The 16726-nt window shown below is 40.6% G+C and overlaps 1 protein-coding gene across 1 annotated transcript in view; it reads right to left on the reverse strand.

The window, feature by feature from the left end:
• Window positions 1-16370, reverse strand: part of LOC111959765 (pyridoxal kinase) — a 25059-nt gene extending 8689 nt beyond the window's left edge. The window contains exons 1-3 of the mRNA XM_023981560.2: window positions 16107-16370; window positions 15398-15452; window positions 1063-1167 (exon numbers count right to left, since the gene is read on the reverse strand). Coding sequence (XP_023837328.1) covers window positions 1063-1167; window positions 15398-15452; window positions 16107-16187 — 241 coding nt within the window. The 5' untranslated portion in view covers window positions 16188-16370. The remainder of the gene's footprint in view (window positions 1-1062; window positions 1168-15397; window positions 15453-16106) is intronic.
• Window positions 16371-16726: the final 356 nt, after the last annotated feature.

The raw sequence follows: 16726 nt of genomic DNA on the forward strand, positions 1-16726 counted from the left end.
TCTTTGCATCAACTTCATGTAATTGTCAATAAAAGCCTTTGACACTTATGAAATGCTGGTAATTATACTTCAGTATTCCATAGTAACATCTGACAAAAATATCTAAAGACACTGAAGCAGCAAACTTTGTGGAAAATTAATATTTGTGTCATTCTCAAAACTTTTGTCCACAACTGTGTGTGTGTATGCATGTATGTATATATATATATATATATATAACCACTTATTTTTTGGCACTAAACAGTTTAAGCCCTGTCTATGCCGGGAGAGGGGGGGGAGGGGTTCTACTAAGCTATATGGAATTGTATTATAAAGTATCAAAATATTTGATGAACATTTTTATTTGGCCTTAATTTTGACATGTATTTAACCCCTTATATTTGGTACTAAACAGTCTCCATTTATACTTCCATTTATTTTTTGATCTGGCACCAGGGGACCATCAGACGAATCTTGTGAGGCCTGTGGGCGTACTCGAGCAAAACAATGTGTTCGTGAGTCTCACCTTTGCACAGAAGGGTCAAATTAATGTGTAGCCCAAACTGTTCGTACCTTACAGACAGAAGTTGGCAGATCAGCTGTACCGACTTCAGACGAGTCCCATCACGCTTGTGGGCGTCATAGAGCAAAATGGAGAACACCATCATGTTCGTGAGAGAGGGGTCATAATATTTTCTGGGCCAAACCATTAAGATGCTACAGATGACTTTGTGAGAAGACCAGTTTTCGGGATGTCTCATGMTCTGACAAACACCGCTCTAGCRCTGTCACCTTTCACAGCAGATGCGGAAGGGCAACATAGGTGGATGTGGTGGATTGAGACGCATCCAATGCAAAAAAAACAACAACAGATCTCTCTATCTTATAACCAACATATTTTTAATGGGGATTTTTTTTGTATTATACTAATTTGATTTCCGCGYGGGTGCGGCCATCGACCTTAGGGGGTTAAAGATCAACACAGCCATAACAATCCTACATACTATCCTAGAAATMTWATTTAAAAAACTGCTTAAAAATGGCAGAATSCATATTGACAATAGAAACAGCTGCAAGTCTCACCCGTGAGGATGTAGTCATAATGGTTGACGTTGTTGAGTTTGATACCCTCATAGAGAACGTTAAGCTCCTCTGCCGTCAGCACTTGCCCTTTCCAATGAGCATAACCTTGGAAACAAGAGAGGTTAAGGGTCAGAGGTGAGGGATCACCTTAAGACKTAAAGCATACTCAACTTTACTCAACAGACTGTTAAGTCTGTCGATGTCTGCTATTATCCTGAATAAAAGTTCCAACAACAAAAGGGGCTGTTGTTTATGGAGGGAGAGTGTGGACTGGTAAGTTGGCCAGATGTTTTTTTAAGTAATTCCAGAGGCAGATTTGGTTTCTTAGGTAATTATAGAAACAATGATCTCTGTCATCAATCAATATATCGTCTGTCTATGATCAGTTCTTCTTATGACCAGCAGGGGTCAACGTGAAGTAGAAGTCAGCGAGCAGTTACTCAGGTTTGGATTTGGTAGATTTTTGGGAGAGATAAAGAGGCTGAGAGACAATCAAACATGCTGACAGAGGAAGACTGACTACAATCTCCATTGTTAGACATTCAGTTACCTGCATCAATCATTCACTAGCATCTCTCCCTCTGACATTGGGCTGAGGACAMAGCAGCTCATTGAAGAAAACAAGCCATTCACAACTGAGCAAGAAACAGGCCCAGCAACGATTCTAATCTCTAAACWATTCTAATAAACCCCCTGCTGGGGGCAAAAATAATACAGTCTCGGGTTTCAAAGTTCAAACGTCTAAGGAATGTGTTTATTAACTTCTAACCCTGAACATGAGTTGAACACATTTAACGGAAATGATAGTTAATCATGAGCAGGGGCTAGGACTTAAACAGTTGGTCAGTCATTTGTATTTATTAGTGATCTCCATTTAAATGCTGCCATGGCAGCTACATCACATAAAATATAATATAAAACATTACATCACATAATATTATTACACCACTATATATCTACAATACAACATGTATGTGTGTAGAGTGCCTGTGCTAGCGTTTGTGAGCGTCTGTGACAGGGAGGGGACACAGTAGGGTGAAACTCCAAGAAAATGCTGCACTTACACCATTACCCAAATCATTTGTTGATGGGCAATAAGTGATTTGCACACAAAGGAATCTAGGTTTGGGCACAGACCTTAGAGGCCAAAGTGAAGTGTTTGGGCTACAAAATCTGCTTTAATCCCACATTATCGCTCTCCCGCTTTACAGTCACTCCTTCCTTGTCCTCCCCAACATCTTTCTGTTCGTCTTCCCTGTAGGTAGTGAACTCACTGACACAGATTCAGGTTTCACTTCAGCCAGATAACGTTARCGGATTACTCTTTTAAACATTAAAACAGACAGGAAGAGCAACTCACTGAACTATCAAATTAGATACTAACTACACTGTACGCAAGATAACAAATATGGTGACCACAAGCTAGGCCTATTTTGCTGAATTATGAAGAGACATTCCAGCATTAAGAATGCACGAGGGGAAAAAATAAATGTTTCAACCAGGAAACACACAGGCYTCCCACTGAGTTTAGTGGAGGCCCCCTTGGCCCAGGCCCAAGAACAGAGAGATAAGGGGGACTTGTGGGGTGAAAGGGAAAAGTAGAGGAACAACAGGGCTCCTATAGCTTGTTCCATTAAACAGATTGGGCTGAGGGCTGTAGGCCTAACTAGATATTGATCTTCTCACCATGAAAGGATTCATGGCAGAACATCATCAACTACCAAGCCCCATATTGGGAGGTCAAGTCATGATTTAACGTAGATAACGTAGCCTACTAATAGTTCAAATGCAACCGTCCCAGATATGATGGCGGACTGAAGATTGCYGTACAGAATGCCTCATGAGAAATCTCAATATTCATTATCTCTAAGACAGACTAAATAGTAGCACTACACTGATGTGATTTACTTGGGGCAATAATATTCAAGTTGGATAACAACCCCCCCAAAATGTATAAGGCTACAGAAGTGAATTAATAAATATTACGAACGCAGTTGAGGTCAAAACATGTCTGAGAGGAACTATGAAAAAAAAATAAAAAAATGGAGAACCAAACTCCATGTGAAAACTACGAGATTCCTCTACAGACACTGAGGATTTATGCTTTTCACCACCTGGTACGGTAAGAGTGGAAACCCACCTGGTACGGTAAGAGTGGAAACCCACCTGGTACGGTAAGAGTGGAAACCCCTTGGTAGGGTAAGAGTGGACCACTGGTAGCGGTATGAAGTGGAAAACCCACCTGGTCGTAAGAGTGGAAACCCACCTGGTACGGTAGGAGTGGAAACCACTGGTAGGTAGAAGTGGAAACCACATGGTACGGTAAGAGTGGAAACCCACTGGTACGTAAGAGATGGAAACCCCTGGTAGAGTGAAGAGTGAACCACACTGGTAGGTAAAGAGTGGAAACCCACCTGGTACGGTAGAGTGGCCACCTGGTACGTAAGAGTGGAACCACCTGGTAAGGTGTAGAGTGGAAACCCTGGTGGTGAGAGTGGAAACCACCTGGTCAGTAAGAGTGGAAACCACCTGGTACGGTAAGAGTGGAAACCTGGTAGGTAAGAGTGGAAACACTGCTAAAGTCAATAATTGATCAATTGGGTACTTGAACGTGTCAGTAAAGATTTAAAGGAGAGCTCGAAATGAGTACTTAAAGATGTGACATGGAGAAACAAACAAAGCAAAAGGTACACGTCAATACTATAAACTAGAGGTCAACCGATTATCGGAATGGCCGATTAATTACGGCTGATTTCAAGTTTTCATAACAATCGGAAATTTTGGACGCCGATTTTGCCGTTTTTTTTTTAACACTTTATTTAACTAGGCAAGTAGTTAAGAACACATTCTTACTTTCATTACGCCTAGGAATGGTGGGTTAACTGCCTTCTTCAGGGGCAGAATGACAGATTTTTACCTTGTCAGCTCAGGGATTCAATCTTGCAACCTTACGGTTAACTAGTCCAACGTCTACCATCTGCCTCAAGGGAGTGTGTTACGCGAAGAGTAAGAAGCCAAGGTAAGTTGCTAGCTAGATAAACTTATCTTACAAAAAAACAATCAATCATAATCACTAGTTATAACTAACACTGGTTGATGATATTACTAGTTTACTAGCGTGTCTGCGTTGCATATAATCGATGCAGTGCGCATTGCGAAAAAGGACTGTCGTTGCTCAAGTGTACCTAACCATAAACATCAATGCCTTTCTTAAAATCAATACACAGAAGTATATATTTTTAAACCTGCATATTTAGCTAAAAGAAATCCAGGTTAGCAAGCAATATTAGCAAGTGAAATTGTGTCACTTCTCTTGCGTTCATTGCACGCAGAGTCAGGGTATTGCAACATTTGGGCCGCTGGCTCATTGCGAACTAATTTGCCAGAATTGTACGTAATTATGACATAACATTGAAGGTTGTGCAATGTAACAGGAATATTAAGACTGATGGATGCCACCGTTAGATAAAATACGTAACGGTTCCGTATTTCACTGAAAGAATAATGTTTTGTTTTCGAGATGATAGTTTCCGGATTCGACCATATTAGACCTAAGGCTCGTATTTCTGTGTGTTATTTATGTTTAATTAAGTCTATGATTTGATAGAGCAGTCTGACTGAGCGTGGTGGGCACCAGCAGGTCGTAAGCATTCATTCAAACAGCACTTTCGTGCGTTTTGCCAGCAGCTCTGCTGTTTATGAATTCAAGCTATCAACTCCCGAGATTAGGCTGGTGTAACTGATGTGAAATGGTAGCTAGTTAGCGGGGTACGCGCTAATAGCGTTTCAAACTTCACTCGCTCTGAGACTTGGAGTGGTTGTTCCCTTTGCTCTGCATGGGTAATTGCTGCTTCGAGGGTGGCTGTTGTCTGATGTGTTCCTGTTAGACCAGGTAGGAGTGGGAGAGGGACGGAAGCTATACTGTTACACTGGCAATACTAGTGCCTATAAGAACATCCAATAGTCAAAGGTATATGAAATACAAATGGTATAGGAGAAATAGTCCTATAATTCCTATAATAACTACAACTAAAGATTCTTACCTGGGAATATTGAAGACTCATGTTAAAGGAAACCACCAGCTTTCATATGTTCTCATGTTCTGAGCAAGGAACTTAAACGTTAGCTTTCTTACACGGCACTATTGCACTTTTACTTTCTTCACCAACACTATGTTTTGCATTATTTAAACCAAATTGAACATGTTTCATTATTTATTTGAGGCTAAATTGATTTTATTGATGTATTATATTAAGTTAAAATAAAAGTGTTCATTCAGTATTGTTGTAATTGTCTTTTTTTTTTATTTTAAATCGACCGATTAACCGGTATCGGCTTTTAATCCTCCAATAATCGGTATGTGTTGAAAATCATAATCGGTCGACCTCTAATTGAAACAGATGTTAATGACTTAAAGGACAACATGTTTCTGAGAGAAGCCTACTTGGTATACAGACTAGATCAATGCGGAATCTGGTACTTACTGGTATTAAATAAAATGAGGTGGGAAGAGTCTGAAAGCGTGGTGAAAGAATTTCTCCTTAAAGCGCTACAGATTCCAGGCGATACTGCCGACAAAATCAAATTTGAACGTGTACACTGTTTCAGACACAGTACAGCGATACGAGCGCCCAATCSTTYCCAAATTTGCATTCTTCAAAGATAAAATAATGGTTAAAACCCTGCGCAAAATAGTTGCTGGCACAAAAATAGGAATGAATGATCAGTTCCCAAAGGAAATTGCAGAACGGCACAAAGTTCTGTACCCACTCTTCAAGGATAATAGATTTAAAAGGGAAACATGTAGCTCTTGTAGTTGATCAACTGTACATTGATAACCAACTGTTCTGAGACACCAAGACTATTCCATAGCTATTCTAAATAATGCAAAGTTTCCATAGAGGAGTCGAATAATGGAACACCGAATACTGTCCATGGTAGGGATTGTAATAAATAAAAAACAAAAACAGTAAAACAATCAAATACAACAATTGATAAAATAAATAAAACTACAAATGTGACAATGTGGCTCGATTCAGTCTTATGTAGCAAAATTTGAAATTGTGTTTTTTCATTAGATAAAAGTAGAGACTCAGAGCAAGAAATTGGTAAATCATACACTACAGTTGAGGAACAATGGTAAAGTAATTCTGCTTTGAAAGTTGATAAACTTGTAACCTCAATTTTGAGAAAACGGCCCTTGAATGTCTTGGTACACCTACTGGAGAGCTCTTCTTTGTCTACACCCATTCAGCATCGTTCACACCCTCTTAAGCTTTAGCCCCACCCATCTCTAACAGGCTGACCACACCGTTGCAAAATAAATGTAGAAATCTGTGTTATTCAATTATTGCTCCAACGAGCGTCTGCGTTGCAAAGGGCTAAAATAGATATCAGTTCTATTTGACGCAGATCGCGCTGCAAGTCCTGCCTCTCCCATCTCCTCATTGGTTTGTAGAAGCAGGTACCCACCTGCCATCTCCTCATTGGTTATACCCACGTGGGTGACAAAGACGAACGAGGTCAGTGGCGGTAATGCACATAATTTATGAAAGTTGCCAATCGCAATATAAAGTCAAGAGAAGAAAAAGTCTGGAAGGAAGAGAGATGACAAGAAACGATTTGGTTGACCGTTTTATGGGTGGATTAATTGGCGGAGTAGAGGACCTTGTGCATTTCAGGTAAAACAACCAGTCAATGTTTATATCACAGGACAAATTAGCTAGCAACAGCWAGCTAAGTAAATAGGARAAATTAGCTAGCAAGTGCAAGCTAACTAGCCWTAAATGTTTAATGCTTTTCGACCTGTCCCCAAATTAATATAATTGGTTCAGAGTTTGTTTTGCTATTTTAACCCGCGTGTCGTGATCGCGTTTGGTGTGGGGGGGACAAAATACATTTATGCACGATGGCGCACGTGCGCAGCCGGTTTGGGTTCCGTGTAAGGATTCACGTGAGGCCATGTACTAAAAAAACAAAGATTTTAAGACTAAAGGCTGGTTTATACTACGCGTGTTAGTAAATTATATTCGTAAATTCAGAGCATTGTCAAGATTGTCCGTTTGTAAATTCAGAGTGTTTCACTCTTGGAGTGTTCAGAGCGCACACTGGATGCTCTGGCTGAGGAGTAGGGTTGATCCGAGCGTTCTGACCTAACAGCAGCAGTCTGAAACCCAAGCTAACTGGCTAACATTGGCTAGCTTGCCAGCTACTTCCAGACACAAATGAGAGAACAGCTCACTGACCATTTTACTCACCCTAGTAGAGCTGMRCAGGCTGTTTTTATGTTATCCAGAGCATTGSTGACTGTAGCTGTGCTGCTGGCAATAATTTAATCACGCTTTTRCCCCCAACSTTTACCGACACCGYCCATATTCAACGGGTGTTGAGCGTTCGTAAATTCATCACGTTATTCTGCGCTCTGGCACACTCAGACGAGCGAGAGTGCTCTGAAATCGGAGTAGAGCGAATTTACCAGCTACGTCTATCGACAGTTGTCGCAGTGACATCATGAACATTCTATTGAAATGGTTACTTGCATGTTCAATGTTAGCTAGCTAACATTAGGCTATAACTAGCAATGCAAATGGCTCTGAGATACAAATAATATTACTACACATCATACATGTAACGTTAGCTAGCGAGCCAGTCAGCTAACGTTAGCTAGCTTGCTAACAGTACACTTTAACTTGAAATGAAAACAACTTTCTGACGAAATTAGAAACGTGTAATATCGMAAAATGTAGCTAGCTAGACTATCTTACACATGGATGGACACTTCTCCCGCTCTTTCACGGATGTCATGGTTACCCTTAGTTTGAAGATGTAATCTGGAGACAGGTGTTTTATACAACAGACTTCTGTGTGTTCTCTTTTCGACTCCATCTGCATATTTGCAATCAAACGCCAGAATGTTCTCCATCTCCTGAGCTATCATACACTAATACCACTGATTTCAAAACTCGGTCCTCCAGAAAGTGGAGAGCAACACTCATACAGTTCTACTACGTGATATATCTAAATAAATAAAAATCAGTGTTAGAAAGGATTACCTACAAATACTGACCAGCTCATGTTATAGACAGAAGCATGCTACATGGCAGACCAATCCAAACTCATCTCTCAGCATGTCCAGCCCACTTATTTTTTCAGCCAATCATGGCTAGCGAGAAGGTTGCTTCCCTTTTTCTGTGGCTAGGCTCGTAATTTAACAATTTTTATTCGTAGTTACATATGTCATACAAGTTCACAATATAAGGCACATGAAAGTTCACATGTTCCAGAAGACATTTCTGCCCCAAAAAAAGGRATTTTGATAAAAAAAATTAAGTTTACATTCAAAAAGTAGTGACGGGCGACATACGCATAGTTTCCTGAAACGAATCACAAATATACTATACCATTCAAGATAGGGAATGTTGTTAAATAAATAATTTTTGACTTTCTATTCATAGTATTTATAAATAAATAAAAGACAGCATTAGAAGAAAGGATAATTATTGAAATAATAAATCTTCAAATATAAGGAACAGGAAAACAAAGTACTTAAAAGCCTGAAATGAGGTAGGAATCAGCATGGTAGGGATAAAAACAGCAAACAGAGGACAGAAGGCACAGTATGTGGGTATATTGTGATGGAAGGTGGGGTGTGTGTTTTTGTGTTTGATAAAGTCTGGAGTTAAGTGAGTGAAAAAAGAAAATGGTTGCAAATGCCAGAGCCCATGTGTGTCTGCGAGCAGGAATTGTGACAGAGAGCTTTCAATTTTGTGCCAATATGGGATATACATTTTAAAATAGATCATAAATAAAGTTTTTTTATTTGTCTTATCATGATGGAGCGGTCCCCAACCCTGTACCCTAGTCACCCACCTGAGCGACCCACAAAAAGGAGAAATCCTTATCTGTTTTATTGGCCTACTGCAAGTATATGCAGCCAAGACAGAAAGATAAACGCTGTGAGAGACCCACTAAAGCAGCACTTACCCCTCAAGAGTCTGAGTCTGCCTGGCAGGTTTGGTACAACAAAGCCAAAGCCCCCTGATGGGTGAGCATAATAAGGAATTTCTCAAAGCTGCTAATGAGAACCTTGATGACCTTGTACGTAGCAGGTGGTGATTCCGGTGTGGTGCCCCCACCCAGGTAGTGGCAGTGCTGGCAACACTAGCTGCAGTAACCCATGGGGAGGGGGTCACACTCAGACAATCAGAAAAGGGGCAAATTCTTGTGTTCCTGGTGGCACAAAATCATAAGGTCTGACTGCACTAGAGAGGCTTGGGAAAATGGTCACGACGGGGGACAAGTGTGTGTGTGTGTGTGTGTGTGTGAGCACCATCAGCTAGAACTTGAGATTGATAAATCAAATCTCACCATTCTAGCATGCCCTCTCAAACAACTACAACTGTTGATGCATTCGCAAGTCTTCTCTTGAATTGGGCTCGGGATGGAACAACTGTTGAACATCTGAGCTTGTGGTTGTTTGTGGGGGAAGGGCAGGGAGTGTGTGTGTGTGTGTGTGTGTATCCCACATCTGTTGCTATGCGGTAATGATGGTAGGAACAATACAGGATGAATCACAATCACAAGATTGTACTTTTTGGAGAAATGTCCTCTGGTCTGATGAAACAAAAATAGAACTGTTTGGCCATAATGACCATCGTTGTGTTTGGAGGAAAAAGGGGGAGGCTTGCAAGCCGAAGAACACCATTCCAACCGTGAAGCACGGGGGTGGCAACATCATGTTGTGGGGGTGCTTTGCTGCAGGAGGGACTGGTGCACTTCACAAAATAGATGGCATCATGAGGAAGTAAAATTGTGGATATATTGAAGCAACATCTCAAGACATCACTCAGGAAGTTAAAGCTTGGTCGCAAATGGGTCTTCCGAATGGACAATGACCCCAAGTCATACTTTCCAACAGTGTGCAAAATGGCTAAGGAAACAAGTCAAGGGTATTGGAGATGCCATCACAAAGCCCTACTCAACCTACTAGAAAAAATTGTGGCAGAACTGAAAAAGCTTGTGCGAGAAGGAGGCCTACAAACCTGACTCAGTTACCACCAGCTCATGTCAGGAGAGAATGGCCAAAAATTCAGCCCAACGTATTGGAAGGCTTGTGGAAGGCTACCCGAAAACGTTTGACCCAAATAAAACAAATTAAGGCAATGCTACCAAATACTAATTGATGTATGTAAACTTCTGACCCACTGGAATTGATGAAAGAAATAAAAGGCTGAATTAAATACTCATCTAACTATTATTCTGACATTTCACATTCTTAAAATTAAAGTTGGTGACCCTACTGACTAAATTAGGAGTGAGCGTGAGTGTGAGAGAAGTGGTCAGGATTGTGATACAACTGAGATTAAATGTATTTGGCTTAAGGTGTATGTACACCTTACCTACTGCAAAACTTACATGGCGAGGCTCAATGAAGCTAGTCGTCTGACTACTTTCTTATGTCATTTTCGCTGGTATAAAAAGAGTGTTGATAGGGGAGAAATGCGGTTCAGAACCATCAAATAATTGGTATATACAGTGCTTCGGAAAGTATCAGACCACTTGACGTTTTCCACATTTTGTTACGGTTAGACTATTTCTCCAAATTGATTCAATTATTATTTTTCTAATATTATAATCTAGAACACAGACGCCATAATGACAAAAGAAAAACCTTACTTACATAGTATATCCAACCCTTTCTATGAGACTCGAAATTGAGCTCAGGTGCATCCGGTTTCCATGATCATCACTTGAGATGTTTCTACAACTTTATTGGAGTCCACCTGTGGTGAATTCAACTGATTGGACATGATTGGAAAGGCACACACCTGTTATATAAAGTTCCACAGTTGACAGTGCATGTCAAAGCAAAAACCAAGCCATGAGGATCGAGGAATTTCTGTAGAAGCTCTTTGAGACAGGATTGTGTCAAGGCACAGATCTGGGGAAGGGTACCAAAACATTTCTGCAGGATTGAAGGTCCCCAAGAACACAGTGGCCTCCATCATTCTTAAATGGAAGAAGTTTGGAACCACCAAGACTCCTAGATCTGGCCGCCCGGCGAAACGGAGAAATCGGGGGAGAAGGACCTTGGTCAGAGATGTGACCAAGAACCTGATGGTCACTGACAGAGCTCCAGAGTACCTCTTGAGATGAGATACCCTTCCAGAAGGACAACCATTTCTGCAGCACCCCACCAATCAGGCCGTTATGGTAGAGTGGCCAGACGGAAGCCAATCCTCAGTAAAAGGCACATTACAGCCCACTTGGAGTGTGCCAAAAGGCACCTAAAGGACTCAGACCATGAGAAACAAGATTCTCTGGTCTGATGAAACCAAGATATAACTCTTTGGCCTGAATGCCAAGCGACACGTCTGGAGGAAGCCTGGCACCATCCCTACGGTGAAGCATGGTGGTGGCAGCATCATGCTGTGGTGATGTTTTTCAGCAGCAGGGACTGGCAGACTAGTCAGGTTTGAGGGAAAGATGAACGGAGCAAAGTACAGAGAGATCCTTGCCGAAAACATGCTCCAGAGCGCTCAGGACCTCAGACTGGGTCGAAAGTTCACCTTCCAACAGGACAACAACCCTAAGCACACAGCCAAGACAATGCAGGAGGGGCTTTGGGACAAGTCTTTGAGTGGCTCAGCCAGATGCCGGATTTGAACCCAGTCGAACATCTCTGGATAGACCTGAAAATAGCTGTTCAGTGACACTCCCCATCCAACCTGACAGAGCTTGAGAGAATCTGCAGAGAAGAATGGGAGAAACTACCCAAATACACGTGTGCCAAGCTTGCAGCGTCATACCCAAGAAGACTCGAGGCTGTAATCGCTGCCAAAGGTGCTTCAACAAAGTACTGAGTAAAGGGTCTGAATACTTATGTAAATGTGATATCAGTTTTTAAAATTCTTAATACATTTGCAAACATTTCTAAGGGGGTCTGTGGGGAGGAACAACAGGGCTCATTCTATAGCTTGTTCCATTAAACAGATTGGGCTGAGGGCTGTAGGCCTAACTAGACATTGATCTTAACTTCTCACCATCAAAGGATTCATGGCAAAAAAGAACATCTCTTTTCATCTACTACCAAGCCCCATATTGGGAGGTCAAGTCATGATCTAACATAGATCCTGTAGCCAACTAGAAGTTAAAAGGCAACCATCCCAGGGTTCAATCTCTGAGTGAATGGCACGTACTCTATGAACCCATTACTTAACAGTTCACTATCTCCTTTCTGTACAGTTAACAGATTATCAATCATTAACTGTAGGACTATCTCCAACACCTTACTGTATTTAATTTAATAAGTGCAATTGCTCAGATACAAAAGTACTTTCTCTGAGTTCATGTAATGCAAAGTCGAAAGAGCGATTGTTTAGACTGCAGGGTAATGTACGAGTTCACTGCCTCATCATTTCACTCCAAACATTCAGTCTTTCATGACTTAACTTTAGAAAAAATTGTTTTGGGAATTGCACTAGTTAGAGCCAAAAACACATTATGAATAAGAACAAAAGGCTCAATTCTTCTCTCAGAGTGAACACTGTTGAACTTTACAACAGATGGGTGGAAACCCTCAAATTGGGGAGAGAGGTTAAAAAAAAAGGGCTCACCAAAAATGAAGAGGGTGAGGCTAGTGCTACACACTGTGGTTACTAAATACAGTCACTGGAATCTTGAATGTGGGCCAAGATGATATTGGCTACTGATATGGGCCAAAAAGAATCCCACAACCAGTGATACATTCCATAAGGTACTCGTTTAAGAAAACTAGGCATATGTCGCACTTCKCTACCTCACAGGAGGCAATTGAACATATGTTTTTTTGGGGGGYGCAGAAATGCCTTCTGGAACATGTGAACTTTGCCAGTCATATTTTGTTAAAGGTCCCKAAAGCACACACATCCCTGGGTCGCTCGTCTTTTCAGTTCGCTGCAGCTAGCAACTGGAACGAGCTGCAACAAACACTCAAACTGGACAGTTTTATCTCAATCTCTTCATTCAAAGACTCAATAATGGACACTCTTACTGACAGTTGTGGCTGCTTTGCGTGATGTATTGTTGTCTCTACCTTCTTGCCCTTTGTGCTGTTGTCTGTGAACAATAATGTTTGTACCATGTTTTGTGCTGCTACCATGTTGTGTTGCTACCATGTTGTTGTCATGTTGTGTTGCTACCATGCTGTGTTGTGATGTGTTGCTGCCTTGCTATGTTGCTGTCTTAGGTCTCTCTGTATGTAGTGATGTGTTGTCCCTCTTGTCGTGATGCGTGTTCTGTCCTATATTTATATTTTGTTTTTTATTTTTACTCCCAGCCCCCATCCCTGCAGAAGACCTTTTGCCTTTTGGTAGGCCGTCATTGTAAATAAGAATTTATTCTTAACTGACTTGCCTAGTTAAATAAAATAATAATAATGTGCCTTAATAACAAACTTGTATGCCATATGAAAATACAAATAAAACTAATTAAATGACAATTCTATTTGGTTTAGCCATGGAAAAAGCCAGGAACCTTCCCACTAGTCATGATTGGCTGAAATGAGTGGGCTGGACATGCCAAGAGATGAGTTCGGATTGGTCTGCCATGTAGAATGCTTTTGTCTATAACACAAGCCGCGCTGTATGTGTAAGTAATCCTTTGTAATGCTGCATTTTTGAGAGATATCACAAAGAACTGCAAAAGTGTTTTTTAATGCTCTCCACTTTCTGGAGGACAGAGTTTTGAAATCAGTGGAAGGCCCAGTGGAAGCAGGGTATAAAGGGATGGAGAATTKATGCGTTTGTTTGCAAATATGCAGGAGTCGAAAAGAGCTGTTGTATAAAACACCTGTCTCCAGATTACATCTTCAAGCTAAGGGCAAACATGGCATCCGTGACAGAGAGGGAGAAGCATCTAGCTAGAGTCTAGCTAGCTACATTTTCAGATATTATAGGTTTAAAATTGTCAAATTCAAATTCATCAAGTTGAAACATACTGTTAGCTAGCTAGCTAATGTTATGTGTAGGATCCGTGTAGTAATATTATTCGTATCTCAGAGCCATTTGTATTGCTAGTTATACCCTAATGTTAGATAGCTAACATTGAACATGATTGGTTAGTTTAAGCTACCTGTAGATTCATGCAGGATAATAATAATGTTATGAGTTGGGATTATGGTTCACTGTTTAGCTAGCTAGCTACATGTGTAAACAAAAGACTCCATTATGCAAGCAACCATTTCAATAGAATGTTTATGATGTCACTACTGTTTACACCTTCTGTATCCTGTGCATGTGAAAAAGAAACTTAGATTTTATTTGATATAGTGTGCGTTTACCAGAGACGGTAATGTGAAGAATAACATGATCGTCACCAAAGRGAAATTAGGATATAACGTTAGGCCAARGAGACAYTGGCCTGCTTTTATTTTGTCACACTCAWAACRGTAAACTATTTTCTGGAATTAGCTCGCCATTAACTTGTCAATAATGATCTTGTTGTGAGTTTATTTTTGCGTAATTATGAATACAAATGATCTAAAGTTAAGGCGTTGTCAGCTATATGGTATGGTGATTATTTGAACTGGCTAGCTAACTTAACAAGCTAGAAARTAACCAAAACATTGTTAGAAAGATGCTTTTAGTTGCCTGGTTTGATAGATTGACATTTACTAAATTCATTTTTAAAAACGGTTTGGTTTATTGGTGTTAAAATACACCAGATATGCTATTTTGGACCACCAGGCTGCTGATGTCATGCAGCCTGTCATTTGAGTGTTTATACTTTTCTACTGTCGTCTGACAATGATCATGATGTCACTGTGACAACTGTATTCCAGACATATCGATAGTCATCGTATTAAATCAGTCTTTAGTCTTGCAATCTTTGGTTGTTTACTACACTACCTTACTCACTCTGTTTAGCACATGGCCTCACGTGTGAATCCTTAAAGAGATGGGTGGGGCTAAGGCTTAAGAGGGTGTGAACGATGCTGAACGAGTGTAGACAAAGAAGAGCTCTCCAGTAGGTGTACCAAAACATGGAAGGACCATTTTCTCAAAAAGTGGGGTTTATCAGCTTTCAAAGCAGAATTACTTTCCCGTTGTTCCTCGACTGTAGTCTATGATGTACCATTTTCTACCCGAGTCTTTACTTTTATCCAATATAAAAAAAAACACAATTTCTAATGTTGCTACATAAGACCAAAAGTGTGGGATAGGATTTCATTTGATTCTTGATAACCTTTTCTTCTAGTGTACTTCTTATACATAGCCTATTGTTGCCTCTGTTTACCAGATGTTTCTGTCAAATGTTACATTGAAAAACGAGCACGGAGTTACTGCACTGCACACACCTGTGTGATTGGAGAATTGCACTGAGTTGATGGAGTCCACTTCGAACCCAAGCACCTGTGAGGGGAGACAAGCAAATCATAACAATGCTTGCAAATATTGCATCACTTTTGTGGGTTTATGACARATCTTTCTTCATGAACACACACAATCATTTGAGTACAACATCATAACCCCCATTGCATTGATWCATTATGTCTGCATGGTTGGTTGAGACACTATGAACAGTCTGTGGAATAGATGTGACACGTCATTATAACAGGCTTGTGACACACTGTATCCTGTATTTTTCTATTGTGTTACTGACTGTACGTTTGTTTATACCCAGTGTAACTCTGTGTTGTTGTTTMTGTCGCACTGCTTTGCTTTGTCTTGACCAGGTCGCAATTGTAAATGAGAACTTGTTCTCAACTGGCCTACCTGGTTAAATAAAAGGTGAAATAAAATACATACAAAAATAATCTGGCAAGTATAGGCTGCACTATTGTTATTCTGAATGACTATTCGGAGCTTCTCCTAACCTCTTCTATTCGCTAAATACACTACAGGTTACTGTATGCCCATGTAATTTAGCTAATTCTGCTAATCTAACCAGATTTGCGAATCTCTCCTAACCCTTGGATACTGTATGTCCTCTTTCTCAGCATGTAGCCAGGCAAGTCGATCAGAGTTGTCGAACGAGCAAGTAACGGAAACATATTCATTTCTTACCTGCAATGGAAATGTCGCCGATTTATTCCCGACGTATCCCCTGACAACATGACTCTGYATAGATAACACACGACACTCCATTTCAAGGATGAAGTTCAAAATGAAGACACGAAGGCTAGGGAATAAGATGTGTTCCGTGCACGAGCTAACGACGCTCACTAAGCAAACAATCCTGTAGGCTACACGAGCGTATGCGAAYACTCCACTGTATTCAACTGTAGGCTACAATAAGGACACGACACAGCATTGACGATTCAAGAAGACTGACTGGCTGCAATATCGCAGGCAACTATATGGACACCTAAGAAAAGTCACCGGCGCCTTAAAGTGGATAATGATTTAAGTTTCTYGTACAAACAAATGATTCACACAAACTATCCCAATGTAAACTGACATCCAACCTGATTCAACCATGGGTTACATAGGGTCGGAGTCAAACACATGATAATTGAAASGCAGGGATACAGAAGTGTGGTCCTTTGAACTAGAGTTGCGAAATTCATTTATATTGCAAGCTGTTGCTACTGCCACTGGCTGTCAGCAGGGGTCAGCATAACATACACTGCACATTCAGTATTGCTACTTCTTTGATTATAACATATAACATAACACGATGATGA

Source organism: Salvelinus sp. IW2-2015, linkage group LG36, assembly GCF_002910315.2.
Source record: "Salvelinus sp. IW2-2015 linkage group LG36, ASM291031v2, whole genome shotgun sequence".
NCBI lineage: Eukaryota > Metazoa > Chordata > Actinopteri > Salmoniformes > Salmonidae > Salvelinus > Salvelinus sp. IW2-2015.